At 41.9% G+C, this 24308-nt stretch overlaps 2 protein-coding genes across 3 annotated transcripts in view; both read right to left on the bottom strand.

The window, feature by feature from the left end:
* Positions 1 to 9771, bottom strand: part of GTF3C3 (general transcription factor IIIC subunit 3) — a 38358-nt gene extending 28587 nt beyond the window's left edge. The window contains exons 1-4 of one of the 2 annotated variants that reach the window (XM_059168525.1): positions 9557 to 9771; positions 8364 to 8475; positions 5419 to 5609; positions 4151 to 4274 (exon numbers count right to left, since the gene is read on the bottom strand). In XM_059168525.1, the coding sequence (XP_059024508.1) occupies positions 4151 to 4274; positions 5419 to 5609; positions 8364 to 8475; positions 9557 to 9658 (529 nt within the window). In that variant the 5' untranslated portion in view covers positions 9659 to 9771. The remainder of the gene's footprint in view (positions 1 to 4150; positions 4275 to 5418; positions 5610 to 8363; positions 8476 to 9556) is intronic. The other variant, XM_059168524.1, reaches the window with a different exon arrangement.
* Positions 9772 to 16758: 6987 nt separating this feature from the next.
* Positions 16759 to 19184, bottom strand: C3H2orf66 (chromosome 3 C2orf66 homolog). Its single transcript, XM_059169003.1, has 2 exons — positions 18969 to 19184; positions 16759 to 16938 (listed from the first exon to the last, which is right to left on the bottom strand). The coding sequence occupies exons 1-2, from the start codon at positions 19086 to 19088 to the stop codon at positions 16759 to 16761; spliced, it is 300 nt and encodes a 99-aa protein (XP_059024986.1). The 5' UTR covers positions 19089 to 19184.
* Positions 19185 to 24308: the final 5124 nt, after the last annotated feature.

Below are 24308 nucleotides of genomic sequence, written 5' to 3'. Positions count from 1 at the left end.
AGTGAAATTAAGAAAACCATACAAGGGGCACACGGCTGGCTTGGTTGGTAAAGCATGCAGCTCCAGATCTGACTCATGAGTTCAAGACCGATGCTGGGTGTACAGCTTACTAGAAAGAAAGAGAGAAAGAAAGAAAGAAAGAGAGAGAAAGAAAGAAAGAGAAAAGGGATGGATGGAAGAAAGGAAGGAAACAAAAGAATCCCATTTACAATTACACCAAAAACAATAAAATATTTAGGAATAAACTTAAAGAGGTGAAAGTGGTGAAAGGCCTGTATTGTGAAAACTATAAAACACTGATGAAAGAAATTCAAGATATTGCAAAGAAATGAAAAGATACTCCATGTTCATGGATTGGAAGAAATAATGTTGTTAAAATGTCTATGCTAGGATACAAAGTCAATGTACAGAAAGCAGTGGCTTTCTTATACACTAACAATGAAAATACAGAAAGGGAAATTAGAGAATCGATTCCATTTACTATAGCACAAAGAACCATAAGATACCTGGGAATAAACCTAACCAAAGAGGTAAAGGATCTGTACTCAAGGAACTACAGAACACTCATGAAAGAAACTGAAAAAGACACAAAAAGATGGAAGACCGTTCCATGCTCTTGGATCGGAAGAATAAACATTGTTAAAATGTCTACACTGCCTAGAGTAATCGATACTTTTAATGCCATTCTGATCAAAATTCCACCAGTATTTTTCAAAGAGCTGGAGCAAATAATCCAAAAATTTGTATGGAATCAGAAAAGACCCTGAATCACTAAGGAAATGTTGAAAAACAAAAATAAAACTGGGGGCATCACGTTACCTGATTTCAAGCTTTACTACAAAGCTGTGATCACCAAGACAGCATGGTACTGGCATAAAAACAGACACATAGACCAGTGGAACAGAGTAGAGAACCCAGATATGGACCCACAACTCCATGGTCAAATTATCTTTGACAAAGCAGGAAAAAATATACAGTGAAAAAAAGACAGTCTCTTCAATAAATGGTGCTGGGAAAATTAGACAGCTATATGTAGAAGAATGAAACTCGACCATTCTCTTACACCATACACAAAGATAAACTCGAAATGGATAAAAGACCTCAACGTGAGACAGGAATCCATCAGAACCCTAGAGGGAGAATATAGGCAGTAACCTCTTCGATATCAGCCACAGCAACTTCTTTCAAGACGTCTCCAAAGGCAAAGGAAACAAAAGCGAAGATGAACTTTTGGGACTTCATCAATATCAAAAGCTTCTGCACAGCAAAAGAAACAGTCAACAAAACAAAGAGGCAACCCATGGAATGGGAAAAGATATTTGCAAATGACAGTACAGACAAAAGGCTGATATCCAGGATCTATAAAGAACTCCTCAAACTCAACACACACAAAACAGACAGGCATATCAAAAAATGGGCAGAAGATATGAACAGACACTTCTCCAATGAAGACATACAAATGGCTATCAGACACATGAAAAAATGTTCATCATCACTAGCCATCAGGGAGATTCAAATTAAAACCACATTGAGATACCACCTTACACCAGTTAGAATAGCCAAAATTAACAAGACAGGAAACAACATGTGTTGGAGAAGATGTGGACAAAGGGGAACCCTCCCTACACTGTTGGTGGGAATGCAAGTTGGTGCAGCCACTTTGGAAAACAGTGTGGAGATTCCTCAAGAAATTAAAAATAGAGCTTCCCTATGACCCTGACATTGCACTCATGGGTATTTACCCCAGAGATACAGATGTCGTGAAAAGAAGGGCCATATGTACGCAAATGTTTATAGCAGCAATGGCCACAGTCGCCAAACTGTGGAAAGAACCAAGATGCCCTTCAACAAACGAATGGATAAAGAAGATGTGGCCCATATACACTATGGAGTATTAAGCCTCCATCAGAAAGGATGAATACCCAACTTTTGTAGCAACATGGATGGGACTGGAAGAGATTATGCTGAGTAAAATAAGTCAAGCAGAGAGAGTCAATTATCACATGGTTTCACTTTGTGGAGCATAACAAATAGCATGGAGGACAAGGGGAGATGGAGAGGAGAAGGGAGTTGAGGGAAATTGGAAGGGGAGGTGAACCATGAGAGACTATGGACTCTGAAAAACAATCTGAGGGGTTTGAAGGGGCGGGGGGTGGGAGGTTGGGGGAACCAGGTGGTAGGTATTAGAGAGGGCACAGATTGCATGGAGCACTGGGTGTGGTGCAAAAACAATGAATACTGTTATGCTGAAAAAAATAAATTAATTAAAATTTAAAATGAAAAAAAAAAAAAAAATGTCTATGCTACCTGGGCGCCTGGGTGGCTCAGTCAGTCAAGCGTCCGTCTTTGGCTCAGGTCATGATCCCAGGGTCCCAGGACTGAGTTCTGCATTGGGCTCCCTGCTCAGAGGGGAGTCTGCCCACCCCCCTCCACGCACTCACTCACTCTCTCAAATAAATCTTTTAAAAAAATGTCTCTGACATCAGTTATAACATTTTTCTAGATATGTCTCCTAAGGCAAGGAAAATAAAAGCACAAACTACTGGGACTTCATCAAAATAAAGTTTCTGCACTGCAAAGGAAACAACAGAACTAAATGAAAGGCAACCTAGTGAACAGCAGAAGATATTTGCAAATGACATATCCAATAAAGGGTTAGTATCCGAAACATACAGAGAACTGCTACAACTAATACCAAAAAAACAAATAATCCAACTTAAAAATGGGCAGAAGGCACAATAGACATTTCTCCAAAGAAGACTTCCAGATGGCCATAGACAACATAAAAAGATGCTCAACATCACTCATCATCAGGGAAATAGAAAGCAAAAAACTCAATGAGGTATCACCTCACACCTGTCAGAATGGCTAAAATCAGAAAGACAAGAAACAAGTGTTGGCAAGGTAGTGGAGAAAAAGAAACCCTAGTGTACTGCTGGTGGGAATGCAAACTGGTACAGCCACCTGGGAAGACAAGTATGGGGAAGACAGTTTAACATAAAAAAATTAAAAATAGAACTACCCTATGACTCAGTAATTGTACTACTGGGTATTTACCCAAAAAATACAGAAACATCCCAATGTTTACAGCAGCATTATTTTTACTACCCAAACTAAAGAAGCAACCCAAGTGTCCATTGCTAGGTGAATAGATAAAGAAGACATAAGATAAATATATAATGGAATATTATTCAGCCATAAAAAAGAATGAAATCTTGCCATTTGCAACAACATGGATAGAACAAGAGAGTATAGTGCTGAGCAAAGAAAGTCAGAGAAAGACAAACACCATATGATTTCATTCATATGTTGAATTTAAGAAACAAAACAAACAAAACAAAACATAAGCAAAGAAAGAAAAAAGAGAGACAAACCAAGAACAGACTCTTAATTGTAGAAAACAAACATGGTTGCCACAGGGGAAGTAGGTGGAGGGATGGGGGAAGCAGGGGACCGGGATTAAAGAGTACATTTACCATGATGAGAAAAATAAAATTAACAAAGGGTAAAAAGACTTCTAAACGGACCCTTATCCAGATAAAAGAAATGCCAAAATATTGAAAAGATAAATTAAGAGTTTACTGTATTACAACTACCTAAGTCACTACGTAGGGCATTATTTGGCAACACATCAGGAAACCAAAATAATAAAATTAAGTGATTAGTCAGAAAGTCACTTATGAAGATATCCTTCAATATGCCCAAGATATGCAGATTAAAGAAAGATGGTAAGTATAAATTGTATCTTTTACAAAAAGTAGATTAAAATAATCTAGCTCTGCCTAATCTGGAAAGTGAAAGGAAAAAAAAAAGAACACTTTTTAAGTGGTTTTAACGTGGGCTTGCCATATTTAAAAAAGACTAATGCTACAGAAGTCTAAAACCCCAAAATGGAACATTAAAAAACAAACAAAAACAAAAAAGAAGCCTGGCAGAGTTCAATAAATATTAGTATTTCATTGGGTCATACTCGGGTTTTCATTTTCTCGGTAATGACGTCTACTCAATGTGAAAGTGGCATACTGCTGGTACAACCACCACCTCCAAGCTTCTGAATGTATTTTCCAAGCAGTACAGTGAAATGGTCCTCCATTTATTTTAAAAGTCACACTATTAAACTGCTCTTATCAATAATCCCCACAAAAACCACCTTGTCTTATGATTTCCATGCACATCAATATCGCCTCCTCACGTTCTCCTCGAGCAAAGCGAATGTTGGCTTCACCCATGAGACCCCTCAGAGCTCTGGGAAGTTTACTTCGAGGCCTTTTCTCCTGTATAAAAAATAAACAACATTTAGCTAAAATATAGTAATATTTTAGATTTCAATTCCAACCAAATTAATAAATGCAGAAGATAATGAAATTTCCCTTTAAAACTTCTCAACTTTCTAAATTGGAAACTAAGGAATAAATGACAATACTGACTCATTAACATCAAAGTCTGCACTTTAAGAAGAAGTCTAAAATTAATCTCGGGAAATTAGTCTAAAATATTTTCCAAAAAGGAATAATTCAGAAAACTAAAACAAAAAACAAAAACAAACTTCCTACAGTAGAAAGATCAAAGCAGAGTAAAAATATATGAAAAAAGCAAAAACCAATGTGGTCAGGAATCACTAATTACTAATTATAATAATAACAAATGTAGAACCTGATGCTGCAAAATGGATTTATATGTCAGGAAGCTTCTTTTATTAATATAACCTACTGAAAATCCTCCTTCCTTCAAATTTATCTACTTAGAATAAACTTCGTTAAAAAAAATATCAAGTTATACTAGGGTACCTGGCTGGCTAAGTCAGTTAAGTATCTGACTCTTACTTTCGGCTCAGGTCATGTTCTCAGGGTTGGTCACGAGAGGGAGCCCTGTGCGGGCCTCTGTGCTCAGTCAGTGAGGAGTCCACTCAAGATCCTCTCCCTCCCCACTCCCCCACCCCTGCTCTTGAGCAAGCACACGCTCTAATAGATAAATCTTTAAAAACTATGAGGTGCCTGGGCGGCTCAGTGGGTTAAAGCCTCTGTCTTCAGCTCAGATCATGTTCTCGGGGGCCCTGGGATCAAGCCCCACATCAGGCTCTCTGCTTGGCGGGGAGTCTGCTTCCGCCCCCCACGCCCTGTGCCTGCCTCTCTGCCTACTTGTATCTCCATCTGTCAAATAAATAAATAAAATCTTTAAAAAAAAATATTTAAAAACTATATATCAAGATATAATATGGACCACAGTACACAGTACAAAATCTCTAAGATTTTAAAAAAAAATCTCTTAAGATTAAAAATAAGAAACCAGGAACAGTTGTCTCGTATTTCCTTCCTCACAGTTTGAATTCTTTCTAAATATATGTATGATTTAAAGATTCTTTTTCAATTATTATATCACATTTTCATTCCATTTATCAATACTAAAGGAAGCATTTACTTTCATCATCTTCTTGGTCTCACGATTGAGAACCATCTCCAGCACAAACACGTCCCCTGCAGTGGGTTGCTCAGGTGTTTCTTCTTCCTCCTCCTCCTCTTCTTCCTCTTCCTCCTCGTCATCCTCATTCTCTCCAAGCATGGACGCAAAGACCTTGTGAACTGACTTACTGACTCCATCTGACATTTCTCCTGAAGAAAGACACGTTAAGGATGTTGGATAAATGTGATAGTTAATGCTTAAGGGAAGACAAAATTATTTTTAAAAACCCATATTCTGAGCAACAAACAGCCATTCTCATAAAATCATAAAAATCATCTTAAGAATTCTGAACATCCAAAATAAATATACAAAGAAATGTATGTTATAACACTGCCAATCAATAAAAAATTTATTCCAGTAACAGAAAGGACAAAAAAAATCACAGGATCATCTTGATAAGGAGAAGCATTTGATAAAATTATTAGATTTTTAATACTCATTCCTAATAAAAATTCTTAGTCAACTAGAAATGGAAGGGAATATCTTTAGTTTGATAATCAGTATCTACAAAAAACTTTCCACAAACACAGTTAATGGTGCCTTATTCAGTTACTAGAAATGAGACAAGGATGCCGTCACCACTCCTTTCATCGTTTTGTTGGAGGTCCTGAATAACGTAAAATGAAGAGAAAAGGCAAAAGATGGGAAGGAAGAAATGAAACTGTCACTATTCACAAATGATGTGATTAGGACACAGAAGATCTAAAAGAATGTACGTACACACTGCCAGAACACAGGAGTGAAGCCAGGTTCTTGGATTCGAGGTCAATATACAAAAATTAACTGTAGTTTCTCTATCAGCAATCATGAACTGAAAATGAAATTAAAAGAAGGCCCTATTGGGACGCCTGGGTGGCTCAGTTGGTTAAGCAGCTGCCTTCGGCTCAGGTCATGATCCCAGCGTCCTGGGATCGAGTCCCACATCGGGCTCCTTGCTCTGCAGGGAGCCTGCTTCTCCCTCTGACTCTGCCTTCCACTCTGTCTGCCTGTGCTCGCTCTCTCTCTCTCTCTCTCTCTCTCTCTGACAAATAAATAAATAAATAATCTTTATAAAAAAAAAAAGAAGGCCCTATTTGCATGGTGTGTAGGAAAGCTACTCAAGAGCAAGAATTTAACAGCGATATTCAGTAACGTACAGGAGAAAAAAAGACAATTAATTCTAGGGGCCATATATTCCAATTAGCAGACTTTGTCAAACTTGTTCAAACCTGACACCTCTTTTATTCTGAATATATGTTCACACTCACCAAGGGTCCTGATAGAGCTCTGGTGGGATGATTCCTTCCTGGGGGAATGGGGAGCTTTATATCTTGAAAGGACGGATGGGATTATCTGAGCTGAGGAAATCTAATACACGTATGCCTACTGCTCTGGATGAGCAAGAACTGACTCAATTCATCACTTTTTTTAGAGCGGGCCTCATGGCCACTGCTCAGGGGCAGCGTTAATCAACCACACACTGGTGCCTGCCACTACAGTTACACATCGAAGACCAGATGTTGGAAGAGCTATTCCTCCCCTAAGCAGATAAAGGGAAAGAACAACTTCAGTCCTCTTTCCCACCCCACTAGCCTGACAAGGTAAGAAACAGTAACCCCAAAGTGCTCTTCTTTTTGCCATTCTTCTCCACTTGGGTCAAAGGAGGCGGGAATAAAGCTTGTTTTCTATCTTTCCTAATAGTATGTATTCTCTGTGGAAAGAAGGTCATTTACAGAAAGAAAAAAGCCTCTACTTCTACTCCCTAGAACAAGAAAGTTCAATGTAGTTAGTTCTCCATCAGACACTACACACAAAGCTACATTATAACTGATACTTCAGTATCACACATCACTTGTCCAGGTAGATGGATACTATGAACTAGTATGGGTATTCTGATCACTAGGAAGGTGTATGAATCACTAGAAATTAAAGAATTTGCATACTAGTTCATCAGTTAGACTCTGATGGCTTTAATTAGTTTGGGACTAACCAAATCTAGTATCTGGCCATGCAGCGCTGAGGACTGGAATGAGGCAGCACACCAAGACAACTACACTGTGTGTGAGGACCCAGCTGGGCAGCCAAGAGGACTTCCACTGGATTTCTATCTCATCTCCTACAACTAAAGCAGTAGTTTGGAAGCCACTTTACACAGAAGTACAACAATCTGGGGGAGTATAGTCTGGAAGTAATTAGTAACTGAAAGAGCTAATATAAAAAACAATAACTCTAAAAAGGCTCCCAAATACTGACACCAATTTGAGACACTTTTGCACAAGGCACCTGTGTGGCTCAGCCGGTTAAGCAACTGACTCTTGATTTTGGCTCAGGTTAAGATTTCAGGGTCCTGGGTTGGGTGGCATGGAACTCTGTACTCAGTGGGGAATCTGCCTGAGGATTCTCTCTCTTTCCTTCTGTCCCTCCACCTGACTGACATGCCCCCAGGCTTCCTCTAAAATAAATATACCTTGGGACACCTGGGTGGCTCAGTGGGTTAAGCCTCTGCCTTTGGCTCTCGTCGTGATCTCAGGATCCTGGCATCGAGCCCCACATCTTGCTCTCTGCTCAGCAGGGAGTCTGCTTTCCCCACTCCTTTTTCTGCCTACCTCTCTGCCTGCCTCTCTGCCTACCTGTGATCCCAGCCAAATAAATAAATAAATAAAATCTTAAAAATAAATAAATAAATAAATAAATAAATCTTAAAAAAATAAACTTTTCTACAAAAATAACCCACAAAACTAACCATCACCATATTCAGTAACTCCACAAATCTTTATTGAGCACGTTATTACACAGCATGCACTATGCTACTGATAAACAAGGCCATCAACAACAAAATACCACTGCAACGAAAAAGCACTGTTTTTATTAAATTGTTAGGTACCCTCGATATTTAATGCAGGTGACAGATGATTTTAACATACCTTCATTGACATCTTTGTCCCGCGATTTGGTGGAGTCAATTCCTGACGATGATGGAACTTCAGAGTCATTTGGATTTTCTTCGGCTGGTAACTTTCCTTTTTCCTGAAGACTCTGTGATTGAAAAATTAAAAAAAAAAAAAAAAATAATAATGCAGATTTAGTTCTCTCCAGTTGGGAATAGGGTTATTTCCCTCATTTTCTCTTTCTATGAAACTCGAGCTCTACAAACACACACAGTATGTGGAATTCACATTTGAATAGTCAAAGCATTTCAGAGTACCTCGATCTCATCCCCCATGACTGTCTACATCAGTCACTTATACAAAATAATGTTAAGAGACGCCTGGGTGGCTCAGTGGGTTGAGCCTTTGAGCCTGCCTTTGGCTCAGGTCATGATCCCAGGGTCCTGGGACTGAGTTCCGCCCCGGATCCTGGTTCGGTAGTGAGCCAGCTTCCACCTCTGCCACTCCCCCCCCTGCTTGGGCGCGCGCGCGCTCTCTCTGACAAATAAATAAATAAAAATCTTTTAAAAATAACTTAAAATACCTTGATGACTTCACGAATCTACCCACTGTATCCCAGCTTTTTAAATGAAAAGAGATGGGGTCACTATTAGCTGCATGAATTGGGAGAGAACCCACCCGTCAATTCCAAAGGGTGCGATCATTTTGATCTCCCTTCGGATTTCCTCTAAGTGAGAAGATAAGGGAAGTTCAGATGTTCTAAAGTATGAAAAATTATGTGAGTGAAAATTTGGGTACCAGACCAGAAAACGCGTTTTACGGAAGATGACCTCACAGCCGTGCGAGACGCCTCAGAAACCGGGCGTCGGCTGAAGGACCGCAGCCCCCAGAAGGCGGTGAGGTGCTCCCCCCAACACACCGGAAACACCTGGCGGCAAAGCAGGGGCTAGAGTCAGAATGTGAGGGGCTGAGGGAGGAGGGGCCGGGAACGGAGGAGAGACCAGTTACCACGGTTACCACAGACCAGGCTACCACAAAGACAAGACTTTGGCGGCGGAAATCTTTAAGGGAGCGCAGCACAAGGACGAGAGGCGAGGATCAGGGTCTGGGTAAGAAGCGGCGGACGACCCGGCCGCCCCATCCAGGCGAACGAGGCACGGGCCCCCCCACATCGAGGTGTACCCCGGCGACACGACAGTGAGAAGAACCCTGGCCTGGCGGCGCCTCACTTTCTTCTCGCGGGTTTTCCGCTCTTCTCTCCGCCTCTCGAACTCCTCGAAGGAGATCTTCCCTTCCAGGTAGTCGATGAGCTCCGGGCTGAAACCCGACATGACTCCGGGGTGCGGATACACAACACCAAACACCGGGCCAGAGAACCGGAAGAGCAGGACTTTCTCCGCGCCGGGGCGCCGAGAGCGGTGACCCGGAGTTCTCCGGCGAAACGGGCCCGGCCGGCGCTGCAGCCGCTGCGCTCTGGTTCCGCGGAAGCATCTGGGCCGGCTTCCTTCCGGGCGGCGGGAGCGGGGGCTTCCGGGCGGAGCCCCGTGCCCGGGACCTTGCGCGGGCTTAGGCCTCTTATTTAAGATGATTGGGGAGTTTTTAAAAAACAAAAAACAAATCAACAATAACAACAACAAACAAACAAACAAAAAGGGAAAGGAAAGGAGAAAAAAAGAGCTTAAAGAAATTTTCCTTAATCTAGATCGTTTCCCTTAATTCTTCACTAGGATTCCTACTTCTAATTCTGAATGCTTGTTCCTTACATTAATTTGAACTTTGCTGTAGCGATTATTTTCCTACTGTTACCATCTGCACTGCCACGTGCCTGTTTCACTTTCCTGTGTCTCCTGCCACAGAAGGCGAAAGTCCCCTCGGGCTCTGAGCTCTGGATCTCCGTCCTCCACCAGCGGCACCCTCGGCTCCGTCTTCCTGGATCCTCAAACCCTCCCCTCCCTCGGGGGTCCTTCCCGCCCAGTCCGTACGCAAGTTTATCAGGACTCCTTGTCCCACCGATCAGTCCGACCCAAGTTTTCTTCTTTTCTTAACAAACTTTTAGAAGGAATCAAACGCTTGCTGTCCTTACCATCCGCTCTTGCTCGTTGACTCCAGAACGGGCGCTGGTTTATGCAGACTATTAGACGCACGGCCCAAAGTAATCCTTAAAAAAGTAATCCTTGAGATGCTGCTATTCTCAAAGCCAAAGTCTTACGTCTAATAAGTAGCAGAGCCAGGATGCGATCCCGGGTCTATGTGACTCCAAATCCCCTGTGCGGAATTAATATGGCACATGGCCTTCCCTCCATGGAACTGTTCTTCACCTGCTGAACTCTCCTGTGATCTGTATTTTACCTTGTATCCTAACGATTTCTCTGCTAGAGACACTGTCAGCATCTTGAGAACAGTACTACCCGATGCATCTTTGTGAACTCTAGTAATCTGTGCTCAAAACTCACTTGCGAATTAAATTGGACGGAACTGAAAGTGTGTTGGAAATGGGCAAGAGCATTGAGGTATGGGGAATGCATCTTGACATAAGCCTAAGTTTAAAGACAAGTTACAAGGAGCCTGTCACTTACCCATTAGTACCTCTTTGTTACAATCTGGATGAGGATAAGAAACAGTAGGATGGCAGGATGAGAACCACGACCCCAAGATTTCCAGTTGAGAGAAAAATACTTCACAGCTAGATGTCACCCCCTTTCTCATGATGAAGAATCCTCAGGACTCTGCCTGGGTGTAAAATATGGAGGCTTGTAGGGTAGGTTGGATAAGTTTCTCAACAGAAATCATTTACGGGGAAATTCTCTCCTAAATTCCTTCAGGCAGTCAGGGAACTGCATCCAAGAGGAAGTCAAGGATCTGTTTCTAATTCTCCTGGGGGAAAAGAAGGGATTGGAGGGCAGGAAAGATGTTCACCTCATAAGAACTCTCTACTAAGACCCAGATGGCTTAGACCAACCTGTCTCATTGTTAGTTCCCTGGAACATGGAATAACAATTGTGAGTCTGTAGATTCACATTGGAGAGAATAGAGAACAGGGAGCAGGGGTGGAAAAATAGCTTTTATGCTGTTGACAAAGAGACAACAGATCCAAAATTGAATCACTGGTGCTAAACCCACATCACAAAACCAAGACTTAATACCTAACTTAGTTATAGTTTGAACCCTTCTCAGGAGTGGAATCTTAAGCCAGTCCATCTGTAATTACCTGGTCAGCACTAGCAAGGTGACCTCACTGCATGATAGACCTCTGCTATCCCTAAGGGGAGGTGATCTTGCCACAAACATTCCACTCGTTGCTGGTAACTTCCTTGCCTCACCTTCTTCTAGCTAAAAAAGTCTTTCACTGTGTACAGCTCTTTGGAGCTCCTATTTTTTAGATGATGTTCAATTCATGGTTCACTGAATAAGGCCAATAAGAATTTATTCTCAAGTTGAATTTGGTTTTAAACATGGAACAACTTGTGGACGTGAGAGTTACAACTCAGACTCTAGCAACACATCTTATAAAATTGTAATCTTTCTGTTTTTCTTTTCTCCATTTCCTGGTAAGTGATTTCTCCCCTGGTGAGTCAGAGGCATCTTCATTACCTTGAGATGAAGTGAAATTGTCCCAGAAGTAATGAAAATAGTCAGAAGAAACCTTTCAGACATTCTGACTGCTTTTGGGAATCAAATGAAATGTCTGTAGAAAGAACATGGAATTTGTGCCAGGACAATAGAATTAAGAGTATACAGGGAGAAGGTGACTGCATCCTTTCTCCTCGTCAAGGGGAGGAAACAGAATGGGGTGTGACCCTTTTGGAGAGACAATTTGTCCATGATTCTCTCACTATTCTGCAAAAGCTTGCGACAATGTTCAATCTGGGCTATATTGTCAAAGATGTCTGTAGAGTAATCAACCTTGAAAGACAGACAAATTATCTTTCTCTGGGGCAGAGGACAGATTTGCTATGTTACCAGTACCGTAAATATAATGTTTCTCTTGGGGCAAAGTTTGGACATGTTACTAGTAGCCCCTTGTAAGAATGGGATTTTCAAAGTTTGGAGTTCCTCAGCTGTGGCACAAGTGCAATATACAAAAACATGCCTCTGTGTGGCTTCTGTGATACTTCGGGGATAAGGAGAGCCAACATGGATATAAAATCATGCTGTCTGCAGCGCCATGAGTAATAAAGTCTCTTGCTCAGCCCAAGAGGCTTACATGTCTGACAGCATCTGTGAAACTGTAGAAGGATAGTGTGTGACTTACACGTAGAGCAGAACTTCACGCCCTGGTTCTTGACTCCCCTAGATCTGGGATGAGGGACAACTGGACATGTCCAGAGAATGGAGTACTCCTCAAAGAGGAACAGAGTCATGGTTGAGAGGCTGTCAGAGACCTATGTAAAGAATCACCATGAGCTCCTTGGGAACCTGGATCACGTGCAAAACATTAATTTTCGTTGGAGGAAACGTGACACTTCTGCTGTTTTCCTAGCAATGGCTCTCAGCTCAGAAGAAAATCACTTCTGCAGTGGAATTCTAGCAATGGGTGTAGGGAAGTTTGGGTTTTCAGAATAATAGGGCAGGTGTGGGGGAAATGACTGATATACAGTGTCTGAGGACCGGGTGTGCTAAACGGTCATACAAGTGGAGACTTGTCCTTCCCCAACAGCCAACAGTACCACCATCCAGAAACTCTGGTCAAGAGTCGATCCCAGGACACTAGAATCATGACCTGAGCTGAAGGCAGCCGCTTAACCGATGGAGCCATTCAGGCGTCCCTCAAGACAAATCTATTGCTATGTGCACCGCACTGTGCCAGGTCCTAGAGAAATAAAAATGGCTTGGGTATGATCTCTGCTCACAAAGACATCACAACAGTCCAGGGAAAACAGGCACATATACGGCTACTTAAAACAGAACAAATTAGGGGCGCCTGGGTGGCTCAGTCGATTAAGAGTCTGCCTTTACCTCAGGTCATATCCTGGGGTCCTGGGATCATGCCCTGCACTGGGCTCCTGGTCAGAGGGAGTTAACTTTTCCCTCTCCTTCTGGTTTGCCCTCCTCCTGGTGTGCACTCTTTCTCTCTCTCTCTCTCTCCCTCAGTGAAGAAATAAAATCTTAAAAACAGGACAAATTAAACCAGATGCAGAAATCTATTTTTGCATAAATATTTTATTATTGATATTGAGTATCAATGAGCCACGAAAAAGCTCCAGAAGACTGTTGTGGAATATACAGACTAATGTTACTAGGACGCCAATGTTTGCCATGTAGTACAATGCTCTTTTTGTAGGAATCACAGAGAAAATGATGCAGCTCTACATAATCATACAAGAAAAGTAGCTATCCCAAATGAAAGTATGAGAAGCAGAGTGATTCAGCCTGCATGGGTAGGGAGAGAAGATTGGTTGTAAAGGAAGGGGATTCCACCCATTTCTACTCTCCCTTCTTAAGGATGTGTGTGGAGAAAAACTAGAGCCGGAGTGTGGCTAGGATATTCGTGTAGCACAGTGTCCTGCTCTGAATATGGTGGTGGGTAGTATCTCCTGGAGACCCTAGCAACTCTTAGAATCCCAAGTGTTTTTCCTCTCCATTTCCGCTGACCTGTGGATATTTATCACTTCTTCTTCCTTGGTATCAAACTGGGAGGTCTCTCAATAACGTAGGCTGAAAGTGGGGATGCATCTTCTTTTCAGGAAAAAGACAGATTTTAAGCCCAAATCTCCATTATGCTGAAAGTGGGAATGCATCTTCTTTTCAGGAAAAAGATTTTAAGTCCAAATCTCCATTACATAGAATGAACTATAGTAAAAATGAGCAGAGTCTCTTTCAGATAATTTATTGATAAAAGGTAATTTGCATACATGTTTTAAAGAGAAGCTTAAAAGAAATGTAATTTAGAAGATCCCCATCTCTTCTGCCTGCGGTGTTCTTCTAACTCTTTCAAATAAGAGCTCTACATCGGAGCTTGTAGTTCACAGAACAGAAAAAAAGACTCCAAAAATATGCACATAAGTCACATATGTCCCAAAGGTCAATCTATTTATATGTAAATCTGGAAATGTAGAATAAAATCACTATTAATTGACAAATGAGTGGAGGGGGGAAACGGTTTAGCCATGACCATGATGAATTTTTCTAATGAGAAGCTTCATCTGTAGTTTTTAAATTGCCAGACACCTGAAAGAACAAGAAACTGTTATCACGAAATAGAAAGTGAAGATTATGCAAGCAATACAATGACCCTCTTGCTTTTCTTTCTTTTCCTTTTTCTTTCTTTCTCTTTTTTTAATATTTATTTATTTGAGAGAGAGAGAGACAGAGTGCAGTGGGAGGGTCAGAGGGAGACATAAAGAGACTCTTTGCTGAGTACAGAGCCCAGCCTGGGGCTTGATCCCATGCCCCTGAGATCTGAGCCAAAGCCAAGAGTCAACTGCTCAACCTACAGAGCCAGCCAGGCGCCCCTGTATTTCTTTCCTAATTGGAGATGTTAGGACGGGAGCACATGTAATTATGAACTATTCTCCAAATAGAAGCTTAGCTTCTCTCGCAAAATTCAACAATTCCTATTACATTACGATGCTACCAACTGGGTGCTTTCTCTGTTTCCTGCCCTTAAACATTACCCCATTCTGTGCTCACATGATGTTATTTATTTGATACTTTCTCTGACACTTTCTTTGAGTTAGAGATCAGTTTCTGCAATTTATAAATGAAGAAACCAAGGCTTCCAACCAACTCGTGCGCAATTCTGTCTCATGCTGAAGCAGGCACTGCGGTATTAACAACTGTTCTGTTTTAGTGTCTAATAGCCTAGGGCCTCAGTGGAGATAATAACCAAGGGAACCCTTCATTAACATCCTCCTGTTTATTCTGATTAATTTCTCATTGTGGGAGCTGTCGAGTGCATATGCCACATGAAAAATTGCATTTTCCTGTTAGAATAGCAATCATTATTTTAAAAAAGCATCACATTTAAAAAGGAAATAATAATCAAAACCCTTTCACATGCACAATAAAGTACAACATGGTATGCTTCCCCACAATTTCATCTCTACCTTGTGGAAGAATGGGAGTAGATTTTATTTATTTTTTAATTTTTTAAAGATTTATTTATTTATTTATTCAAGAAAGAGAGCAAGAGAGCACAAGCAGGGGGAGCAGCAGAGGGAGGGGGAGAGAAGTTGAGCAAGGAGCCTGATGCGGGGCTCGAACCCAGGACCCTGGGATCATGACCTGAGCTGAAGGCAGAGGCTTAACTGACTGAGCCACCCAGGAGCCCCTGGGAGTAGATTTTAATTATGATTTAATTCCCTTTTTTATTCAGTCAAACGAAAAGCTAATAGACTCGAATCACAATGTATTTACTTAGAATGCACCATACCTGGGTTATTGTAAATGGTAAATATTTATTTGATAGGAATGCTAAGGTAATATGAACATCAAAACTCAAATCTTAACCATAAATAAATTTCTGGGTTTTTTTTCTATGAGGAAAATGCCATCTTTACTAGTATTTTACTCCCCCAACCCTGGGTGAGGAAGTACAATTTCAAATACATGTTTATTACTTTTTTCTAAGAAGAACCATTTTTTAAAACTTTTCTATTAAATCCAACTGCATTGTTTGACATTTTACTTTATATGTGATTTCCCACATAACTTAGCTATATGATCTGGTTTGAGAAAAGGTTAGGTAAAAGTGTATAGTATTCCACTATATTTAGAGTGATAATTCAAGGGAAGCCTGTCTGGCTCATTTGGTAGAGCAGGTAACTCTTAACATCAGGGATGTGAGTTCAAGTCCTATGTCAAGCATAGAGATTCCTTTAAAGAAAAAAAAAGTGATAATTCTTTCAATATAGCTCTTCCCAGAAAACTGTGCTTAAAAAATCATAAGCTGTCATTTCTTTCTTTTTTAAAAAATTTTTTTGTATTTTTTTACATTTTTAAAAAGATTTTATTTATTTGACAGACAGAGATCACAAGTAGGCAGAGAGGCAGGCAGAGAGAGAGGGGGAAGTAGGCTCCCTGCCAAGCACAGAGCCCAATGCGGGGCTTGATCCCAGGACCCTAGGATTATGACCCAAGTCGAAGGCAGAAGCTCAGGCCCCTGAGCCACCCAGGCGCCCCTCTTTTTCTTAAGTCCCAACATGAGGCTTAAACTCATGACCCTGAGATCAAGACCTGAGCTGAGATCAAGAGACATCTAACCAAGTCACCCAGGCACCTGAACTATTACTCATTTTTAAAACCAGACCATGAAATACATGAACCAAATCCAAATATTAATAATGATGATTATCATCAGAACTGAGAACATATTTCTTTGAGAAAATAAAAATCATTTTCTAAATAAATACTTTCCTCTTTTTGACTGAGTTGTATAATTGGACAGATTCTAGGGATAAAGGGGTAACTTACTTGTGTTCAGCGGAAACACTCAGCCTTTGACATAATTAGGAAAGGAGTTTTTCTGCTCTTCATAATCTGCAAATGCAGAAGCAAGAAGTTCTGATTGGAAAGGGAGAGGTCTAGGATTCCCATTCATGGAGAAAGTGTTTGGAAACCTCCCAAGATCAAGACCTCTTCCCTTAAAATATGCCTGAAGGGTTCTGAAAAACTGAAGAGAGAAAGAAAGTGTTCAGTGCCATATGTAAACGAAACATCAAAAATACTCAGAGACAGATATTTTTCCCCTCTGTGAATGGACTTGAGGGCTAATCTAGGAGACAGGAGGTGGAAACCCGGAAATAGAAATAGACTTTGGCTACTTCTCCTCTTTCCCCTCTGATGTGGAAATCAAAGGCAGAAGAAAAATTATTAAATTTCCTTACTACTTACAGCCTATTGACAAGTCCTTGAAAGAGGCAGAGGGACATTCCTCTAGGGACTCAACTGCCTCGATGTTGATATTCTGCTAAGGGCAAAAGGCAATCTTAGCCCAACACCCATAATTCTGTAAGTTTACTTTAACATATGGGAATTCCTTTGGAAACTTCCTTTATCTCTACCCCCCAGGATACCTCTTGGCAATCATCCCCCAGGTATATGACCCACCCATACACATCTGAAGGGTCTCATGACTCAGGTTGTATTGGACAGTAATAAATGACCTTTTCCCAATAATAGCTAGCCCTCTCAAGATCCTGGAAACCCTGCTTACAAAGTTTCTTAGAGACTGATGCTGTCCCTACCCCCTCCACCTTGAAAGTATATAATGGGCCACTCCTCATGACCCCCATGCAGCTCTTTCTGCCCATGGGTCCTGTCCCCCTGCTTTAACAAAATCACCTTTTTGCACCAAAAACATATCAAGAATTCTTGGCTGTCGGCTTCAAACCCTGACATTCTTTCCTACATCACCCTCCACTGTCCTTTACCTGCCTTCTTTCTGATATTTCAACGCTAAACAAGATAATTCAACATTCTTGGTATAGATTGAAAGAGGAATATCATTTTTTTTAACACTATCATAGTTAGAGGGTTTATTGTAAACCACCTCTGAAACACTTAAGTCAGGGATTAAACCAAATTTCACAGTGATCAGCGCTCCATGCCTCCTCTCTGACTAAAGGTGAGATCCCAGGCATTGTTTTCTATGCTAGAACTGTAAGACGTGAACTGTAAGATGTGCATTTTCCAGCTTTCCTTTAGGAAATGCATACATAGAAGGTTGCAACGGGCTACTTGGTTGTTTTAACCTTACACTGTCATATTTCACATCCATTTCCTTATGGAAACTGTATTTTGAAATAGTAAGGTTAGCATGTTTATTGTATTTGGCATTTTTTTTAAAAGATTTTATTTATTTATTTGACAGAGAGAGAGAGATCACAAGTAGGCAGAGCAGCAGACAGGAGAGGGGGAAGCAGGCTCCCTGCTGAGCAGAGAGCCCGACAGGGGGCTCCATCCCAGGACTCTGAGATCCTGACCAGAGCCGAAGGCAGAGGCTTTAACCCACTGAGCCATCCAGGTGCCCATATTTGGCATATTTTTAAAAGAGAATTTTTGCTAGTGTTTGTAATTCATTTTCCTAGATAACTTTTATTGAAAATAATTTGGGGAAGGGGGGTTCCTGGCTGGCTCAGTTAGTGGAAAGTGCAACTCTTGGTCTTGGGGTTGTGGGTTCAAGCCCCACAGTGGATGTAGAGATTACCTAAAAATAAATCTTCAAAAAAAGAAAGAAAATAATGCCTGGTAAATCGATAAGAATGCAGATCAATTTTCAGTTTTTCCAGTTGAGCTTTGCATGTGTTGGTCATGTGAGACTCTGTTTTATCATCAGTTCAATCTGAACTGTGCAAAAATCAGTTCCCTGCTATGTTCTTGATTTTGTATACCTATGAGAAATCCAGGCTATAAGGTCAATGCGTATGTGAGATCATTTACAAATGTAATGTGCTGTATGAGTATAAAATCATCTCTAAATATAAATTTGTTTCTCCTTACAGAAACAGATGTAAATTGGCCAAAGGAACAATAGGGTACCAGCCACTAGGCTAGCAAAGCCCTTGACCAGTCCTGTTAAGGACTCGTCTTGGCACGTGGCAGCCCCCTCTCCACTGCGCCCCAGCAGACTGCAGCACCCATACGTCCAAAGACCTGCCAGTTTCACCCTGTAGCCCAGCAGGTCCCAGTGCATGCTCTTACCAGATCTCGGTTTCTGGGGTTGTTGAGTGACTTCCATTTCTCTCTGTTTCTCAACGTGGCTCCATGCACAAGCCCAAGTAGCACCAGGGCAACGCACAGCAGCAGGAAGGCTTTGGGCATGATGGAATGCAGCTGAGAAGAAGGAAGGACCAGGGAGATGTCAGTGGTTAGAGAGAGAAGACAGAAAGAGAAAGAAACGGAAAAGGAGGAGGAGGGAGAAGAAGGTAAAAGAAGGGAGGGGAGGAGAGAGGGAGGCAAAAGTGGAGAAGAGAAAGAGAAACTATTTTTGAAGAGAGACAAGAAGGAAGAAATAGTATATTTGCTTCCCTGAATTTTGCAGCCCTCTTTTTTTTCTGTGTTGATTTGCAGATGAAGAGCCCCCCCAATTCAATTGATTACCTCAAAGGCGTCCATGATGATGAGAATATTATGCAGTGATAAGCAAAGCAGTTATGATACAACCTAGAAAGTCCGAGTATGCCTTTTCATCTTTGGAAAAAAAAATGCACTTTTTTGTCTCCAGAGAAAGCGCAATTCTTAAAAAGCAAAAAGAAAAAACCTTGAATTACTGAAGTGTTAAGATAGTAGTCTTGAACAATGAAGAAGGAGGAGGAGGAAGAGAAGAAAGAAAAGAAAAAATATACCCTAAACCGAGAAAAAACTGTACACACAAGTCTGGGACAGACCGTAGCACACGGGCATAACCACAGCTTGTTTCCCACCCCAGCGCGTGAAATGGAAATGAAACGCGCAGGAAAGGCTGAAGAAACTTACCCGGAGTTGGGTTTTGGCTGGCCCTGGTTGGCTACCCTGTTTACAATCTGCAGAGCAATTCACGGCTACTTATAGCCAGCGGACCAGCTGCACGTGGGAGTCAATGACGTGAGCAGGAGCAATCGGAAAATAATGATTCCATTCTCATGCCTGGCACCAAAGACCCTTGAGATTCACGTCTTCAAGCTTCTTCAGGGGTGACAGTGAACTTATATGTCTTATAAATACAGTGGCCACTCCTCTAACCTCTGAACATTTTATGTGTTTTTTTATGAAACACACAAGGCACTTCTACACAGCAAAGTGGCTTTTTACTTTTTCACTCTTAAGGGAAGGGTATACACGGCAGCTGGCAATATGATGATGATTACCCACCTAATAGAAGGCTCCTTTGGAGATACCAGCTTTTTAAATTAACATCATTTTTGAACAGGAAATTCTATTGCAAGAGATAAAATTGTTCTTTGTGACCTACACCTTATAGTTCTTCTGAGAATCTCAAAAAGCATTACAGGTTTTAAATAGCAGCATGGTTTATCATAAAAAAAAAAAAAAAAACAAAACCCTTCAAAGTACAGCAAAACGAGAGCATGTGTTTCTTGGAAAAAAAGAACAGTTGCAAACCCATTCTTGCTGTATAAATGCCATCCAAAGTAAATGGTAGGGTAGAGAAATGGGATTTGAGTTATGAAGTTGCTTTGGTTGCAATAATTCAGAACAACCCAGGACAAGGTCTTTGTGACAAGGCTAGTAATCTGGACTAGAAATTAGAATACCCGGCTGTGGTCTGTCTTGTGTATTGACCCTGGCAAGTCACAATGACCCACATTTGTTCATTCCTTTCTTCATTCAGGCAGCAAACTTTTAAAAAATATTTATTTATTTACATGAGAGAGAAAAAGAGTGTGAAGTTTGGGTGGGGGGAGAGGCAGAGGGAGAGGGAATCTCATGGAGACTCCCTGCTGGGCTGAGCACAGAGCCCAATGCGGGGCTTGATCTCAAGACCCTGAGATCATGCATGACCTGAGCTGAAATCAAGAGTCAAACGCTTCATTGAATGAACCACTCAGACTCCCCCAGGGAACAAAATTTTACTGAGAGCCCACTATGGGCCAGGCACTGCTTTGAGGATAAAATGTTAGGAATAATAGGTCCTGCCTTCATGAAATTAATATATTAGTGGGCAAGACAGAGATAAATCAAATCATTATACAACAAAATGTATAAATACAAATGATGAGAATATCCATGAAGAGAAATTGGGTGCTGTGAGAGGTAGAAGAGGGGGCTTTGATTCCGTCTCAAGAGTCAGGAAAGGCTTCTGTGAAGAAGTGACCTTACATCTTGCTAGGTGAGGAGGGGTTACCGAGGCAACGTAGGGAGACAGAGGGCGAGAGTTTCAAACAAGGTGAACAGCTGCGCTAGACTCTGTGGCCGAAAGCAGTATGGCACACCGGAGCCACGGAAGATGGATTATTGTGCCGGGAAGAGCAGGGGAGTCTGCTCTGAGACGTGGGGCCGCCGAGGTCGTCAGATTATGATCTGTCTGCTGCGAGCAATGCTGACTGAAGGGTTGTCGTATCCAAGCAGCGTGATCAGACTTGCAGTTTTAAAATACTGTTCTGGTTCCAGTAAGGAGGAGCGATTAGCTAGGAAGGAGGGTTGTAGAAGACCAGTTCGGTGTCTACTGCAGTGACCCAGGCAGGGAGATGCTAAACGGGATAAGAACGGTAACACAGATGCAGAGCGTGGGAGGACCTGAGCGATATTTAGAAGGTCTGAATGCGACGGACTGAATGCTGTGAAAGGCCAAGCTGGGCGGAAGAGAATTTCGAGAACAATCCCTGGGTGTCGGGATTAGGCCGCGGAGTGGACGACAGGGCCATCGGCTGAGATATCCAACACTGGCGTGGAGGGAAGAAGATCACGAGGTCCACTCTGGACGTGCGCTTGAAGGGCCTTTAAGATCTTCACGGGGTGGAGAGTACCTTGTTGGATACACAGTCCTGGAGCCCAGAGGGGAGATCGGGGGGGGGGGGGGGGGGGATGTAAATATGGGAATCGTTAGCATGTAAATGGGTGAGATTGCCTCGGCAAAGGTTAGAAAATGAGAAGAAAATTCGGCCTAGGACTTGAGTTTTGAGACGTTTTTACTACGTCATCTCTCCTTAAAACTCCCAGAGTTTGAAGTTCAAGCACTTCACGATTCGAAATATGAAACTGTTAATGAGATTACAGCCGAGTCGTTATACTATAAACTCCTTAGACAGTGCTCAACCTTGTATTTCCTGTGCCGAGCACACCAAGCCCAACACGTAAATGATACATTTTCTAAAATGGGAAAGACGGAGTAAGCAAGGATAGATTCTCACAGCCATCTATCTGTGAATATTTTCTAACTTTATCCCCATGTACATAAAAAACACAGCTCATTTTCTCCCATTTAAGAGCTCCCCATTTATGAAATATTTATAGGCATACCTCAAAGATATTGTGGGTTAGGTTCCAGACCTCCCCAATTAAGTGAATACCACAAAAAAGAGAATCAAACGAATTGTTTGGTTTTCCAGTGCATATAAAAGTTATGGTTGCACTATACTACAGTATAGTAAGTGTGCAAGATCACTGTGTCTAAAAAAAAAAAAGGTACATACCTTAATTTAAAAATGCTTTAAAAATGCTTTATTACTAAAAGAAAAAAAGAAAGCTAACCATCAGTGAGCCAACCTCTTTTTGCCGGTGGAAGGTCTTGCTTTGATGTTGGTGGCTGCTCACTGATCGGGGTGGTGGTTGCTGAAGGTTGGGGTGGCCCTGGCAGTTTCTTAAGAGAAGAGAAGAGAAGTTTATCACATCGACTGACTCTTCCTTTCCGGAATGATTTCTCTCTAGCATGCAACGCCATTTGAGAACATTTTACCCACCTCTCAAGCTGTGCCATGAGGTTGCAGCAACTCAGTCCCATCTTCAGGCTCCAATTCTAACTCCGGTTCTCATGCTATGTCCACCACATCTGCAGTAATTTCCTCCATCGACATCTTGAACTCCTCAAAGTCATCTATGAGAGTTGGAATCGACTTCTTCTTCCGAACTCTGTGAATGTCGCCATTTTGACTTCGTCCCATGAATGACGAATCTTCTTTTTTTTAATTTATTTTTTAGTTTTTAAAAAAGATTTTATTTATTTATTTGTCAGAGAGAGAGGGGGGGGGAGAGAGCGAGCACGGGCAGACAGAATGGCAGGCAGAGGCAGAGGGAGAAGCAGGCTCCCTGCCGAGCAAGGAGCCCGACGTGGGACTCGATCCCAGGACGCTGGGATCATGACCTGAGCCGAGGGCAGCCGCTTAACCCACTGAGCCACCCAGGCGTCCCCATGAATTACAAATATTCTTATTGGGATCTAGAATGGTGAATCCTTTCCTGAAGGTTTTCCATTTATTTTGCCCAGATCCATCAGAGAAATCACTGTCTATGGCAGCTATAGCCTTATGAAATGTCTTACCTTGACCCGTGGGCTACAGAATGGATGTCGTGTTTGCAGGCACGAAAACATTAATCTTACTGTACATCTCTATCAGGGCTCTTGGGAGATCAAGTGCATTGCCAATGAGCAGTAATATTTTCAAAAGAATATTATTTTCTGAGGAGTGGGTCTCAAGAGTGGGCTTAGAGTATTCAGTAAGTCATGTTATAAACAGATGTGCTCCCATCAGGCTTTGTTGTTCCATTTTTAGAGCACAGGCCGAGTAGATTTAGCATAATTTTTAAAGGCTCTGGGATTTCCAGGATGGTCACTGAGCACTGCTTTCATTTACAGTCACCAGCTGCATTAGCCGCTAGTAAGAGAGTCAGCCTGTCCTTTGAAAGCAGGCATTGACTTCTAGTATCTAGTATGAAAGTCTGGATGGCATCTTCTCCCTGTGGAAGGCTGTTTTGTCTACATGGAAAATCCGTCGCTTAGTGTGGCCACCTTGATCAGTTATCTGAGCTGCATCTTCTGGACAATCTGTGGTTTGTACATTAACGCTTGCAGCTGCACCTTTGCAGTTTGATGTACTAGAGGTGGCTTCTTCCCTCAAACATCACGAAGTCACCTCTGCAAGCTTCCGACTTCTTGTTCAGCTCCATCACCCATCTCAGCCTACAGAAAATTGAAGAGAATTAGGGTCCTGCTCTAGATCAGGCTTTGGCTTAAGGACATGTTGTGGCTGGTTTGATCTTCTATCCAGACCCCTAAAACGTTCTCCATATCAGTAACAAGGCTATTTTGCTTTCTTATCATTTGCGTGTTCACTGGAGTGATAGTTCTGATTTCCTTTGAGAACTTTTCTTTTGCCTTTACAACTTGGCTAGCCGGCACAGAGCTTTTGGCCTATCTCCGCTTTCAACACGCCTGCTTCACTAACTTCATCATGTTTAGCTTTTGATTCCCTTCCTTTTTCCTTCCCTCTCTCCCTCCCCTCTTCCTTCCTTCCTCCTGGGGAGATAGAGCCGGAGCGAGAGGAAGGGCAGGGGCGTAAGGAGAGGGAGAGAGAGACTCTTAAGCAGGCTCCATGCCCAGTGCAGAGC

The sequence above is a fragment of the Mustela lutreola genome, chromosome 3, assembly GCF_030435805.1.
Source record: "Mustela lutreola isolate mMusLut2 chromosome 3, mMusLut2.pri, whole genome shotgun sequence".
Classification (NCBI taxonomy): domain Eukaryota; kingdom Metazoa; phylum Chordata; class Mammalia; order Carnivora; family Mustelidae; genus Mustela; species Mustela lutreola.
The sequence above is the reverse complement of the archived record's forward strand: the minus strand, read 5'-3'. Positions and strand labels throughout refer to the sequence as shown.

What these genes read in the sequence shown, in the direction of transcription:
- C3H2orf66 (XM_059169003.1), bottom strand. Translation starts at nt 19,088, where the DNA reads ATGCCCAAAGCCTTCCTGCTGCTGTGCGTTGCCCTGGTGCTACTTGGG. An exon ending in ACCCCAGAAACCGAGATCTG is followed by an intron (nt 16,939 to 18,968) that starts GTAAGAGCATGC and finishes TTCTCTCTTCAG; the next exon opens with TTTTTCAGAACCCTTCAGGC.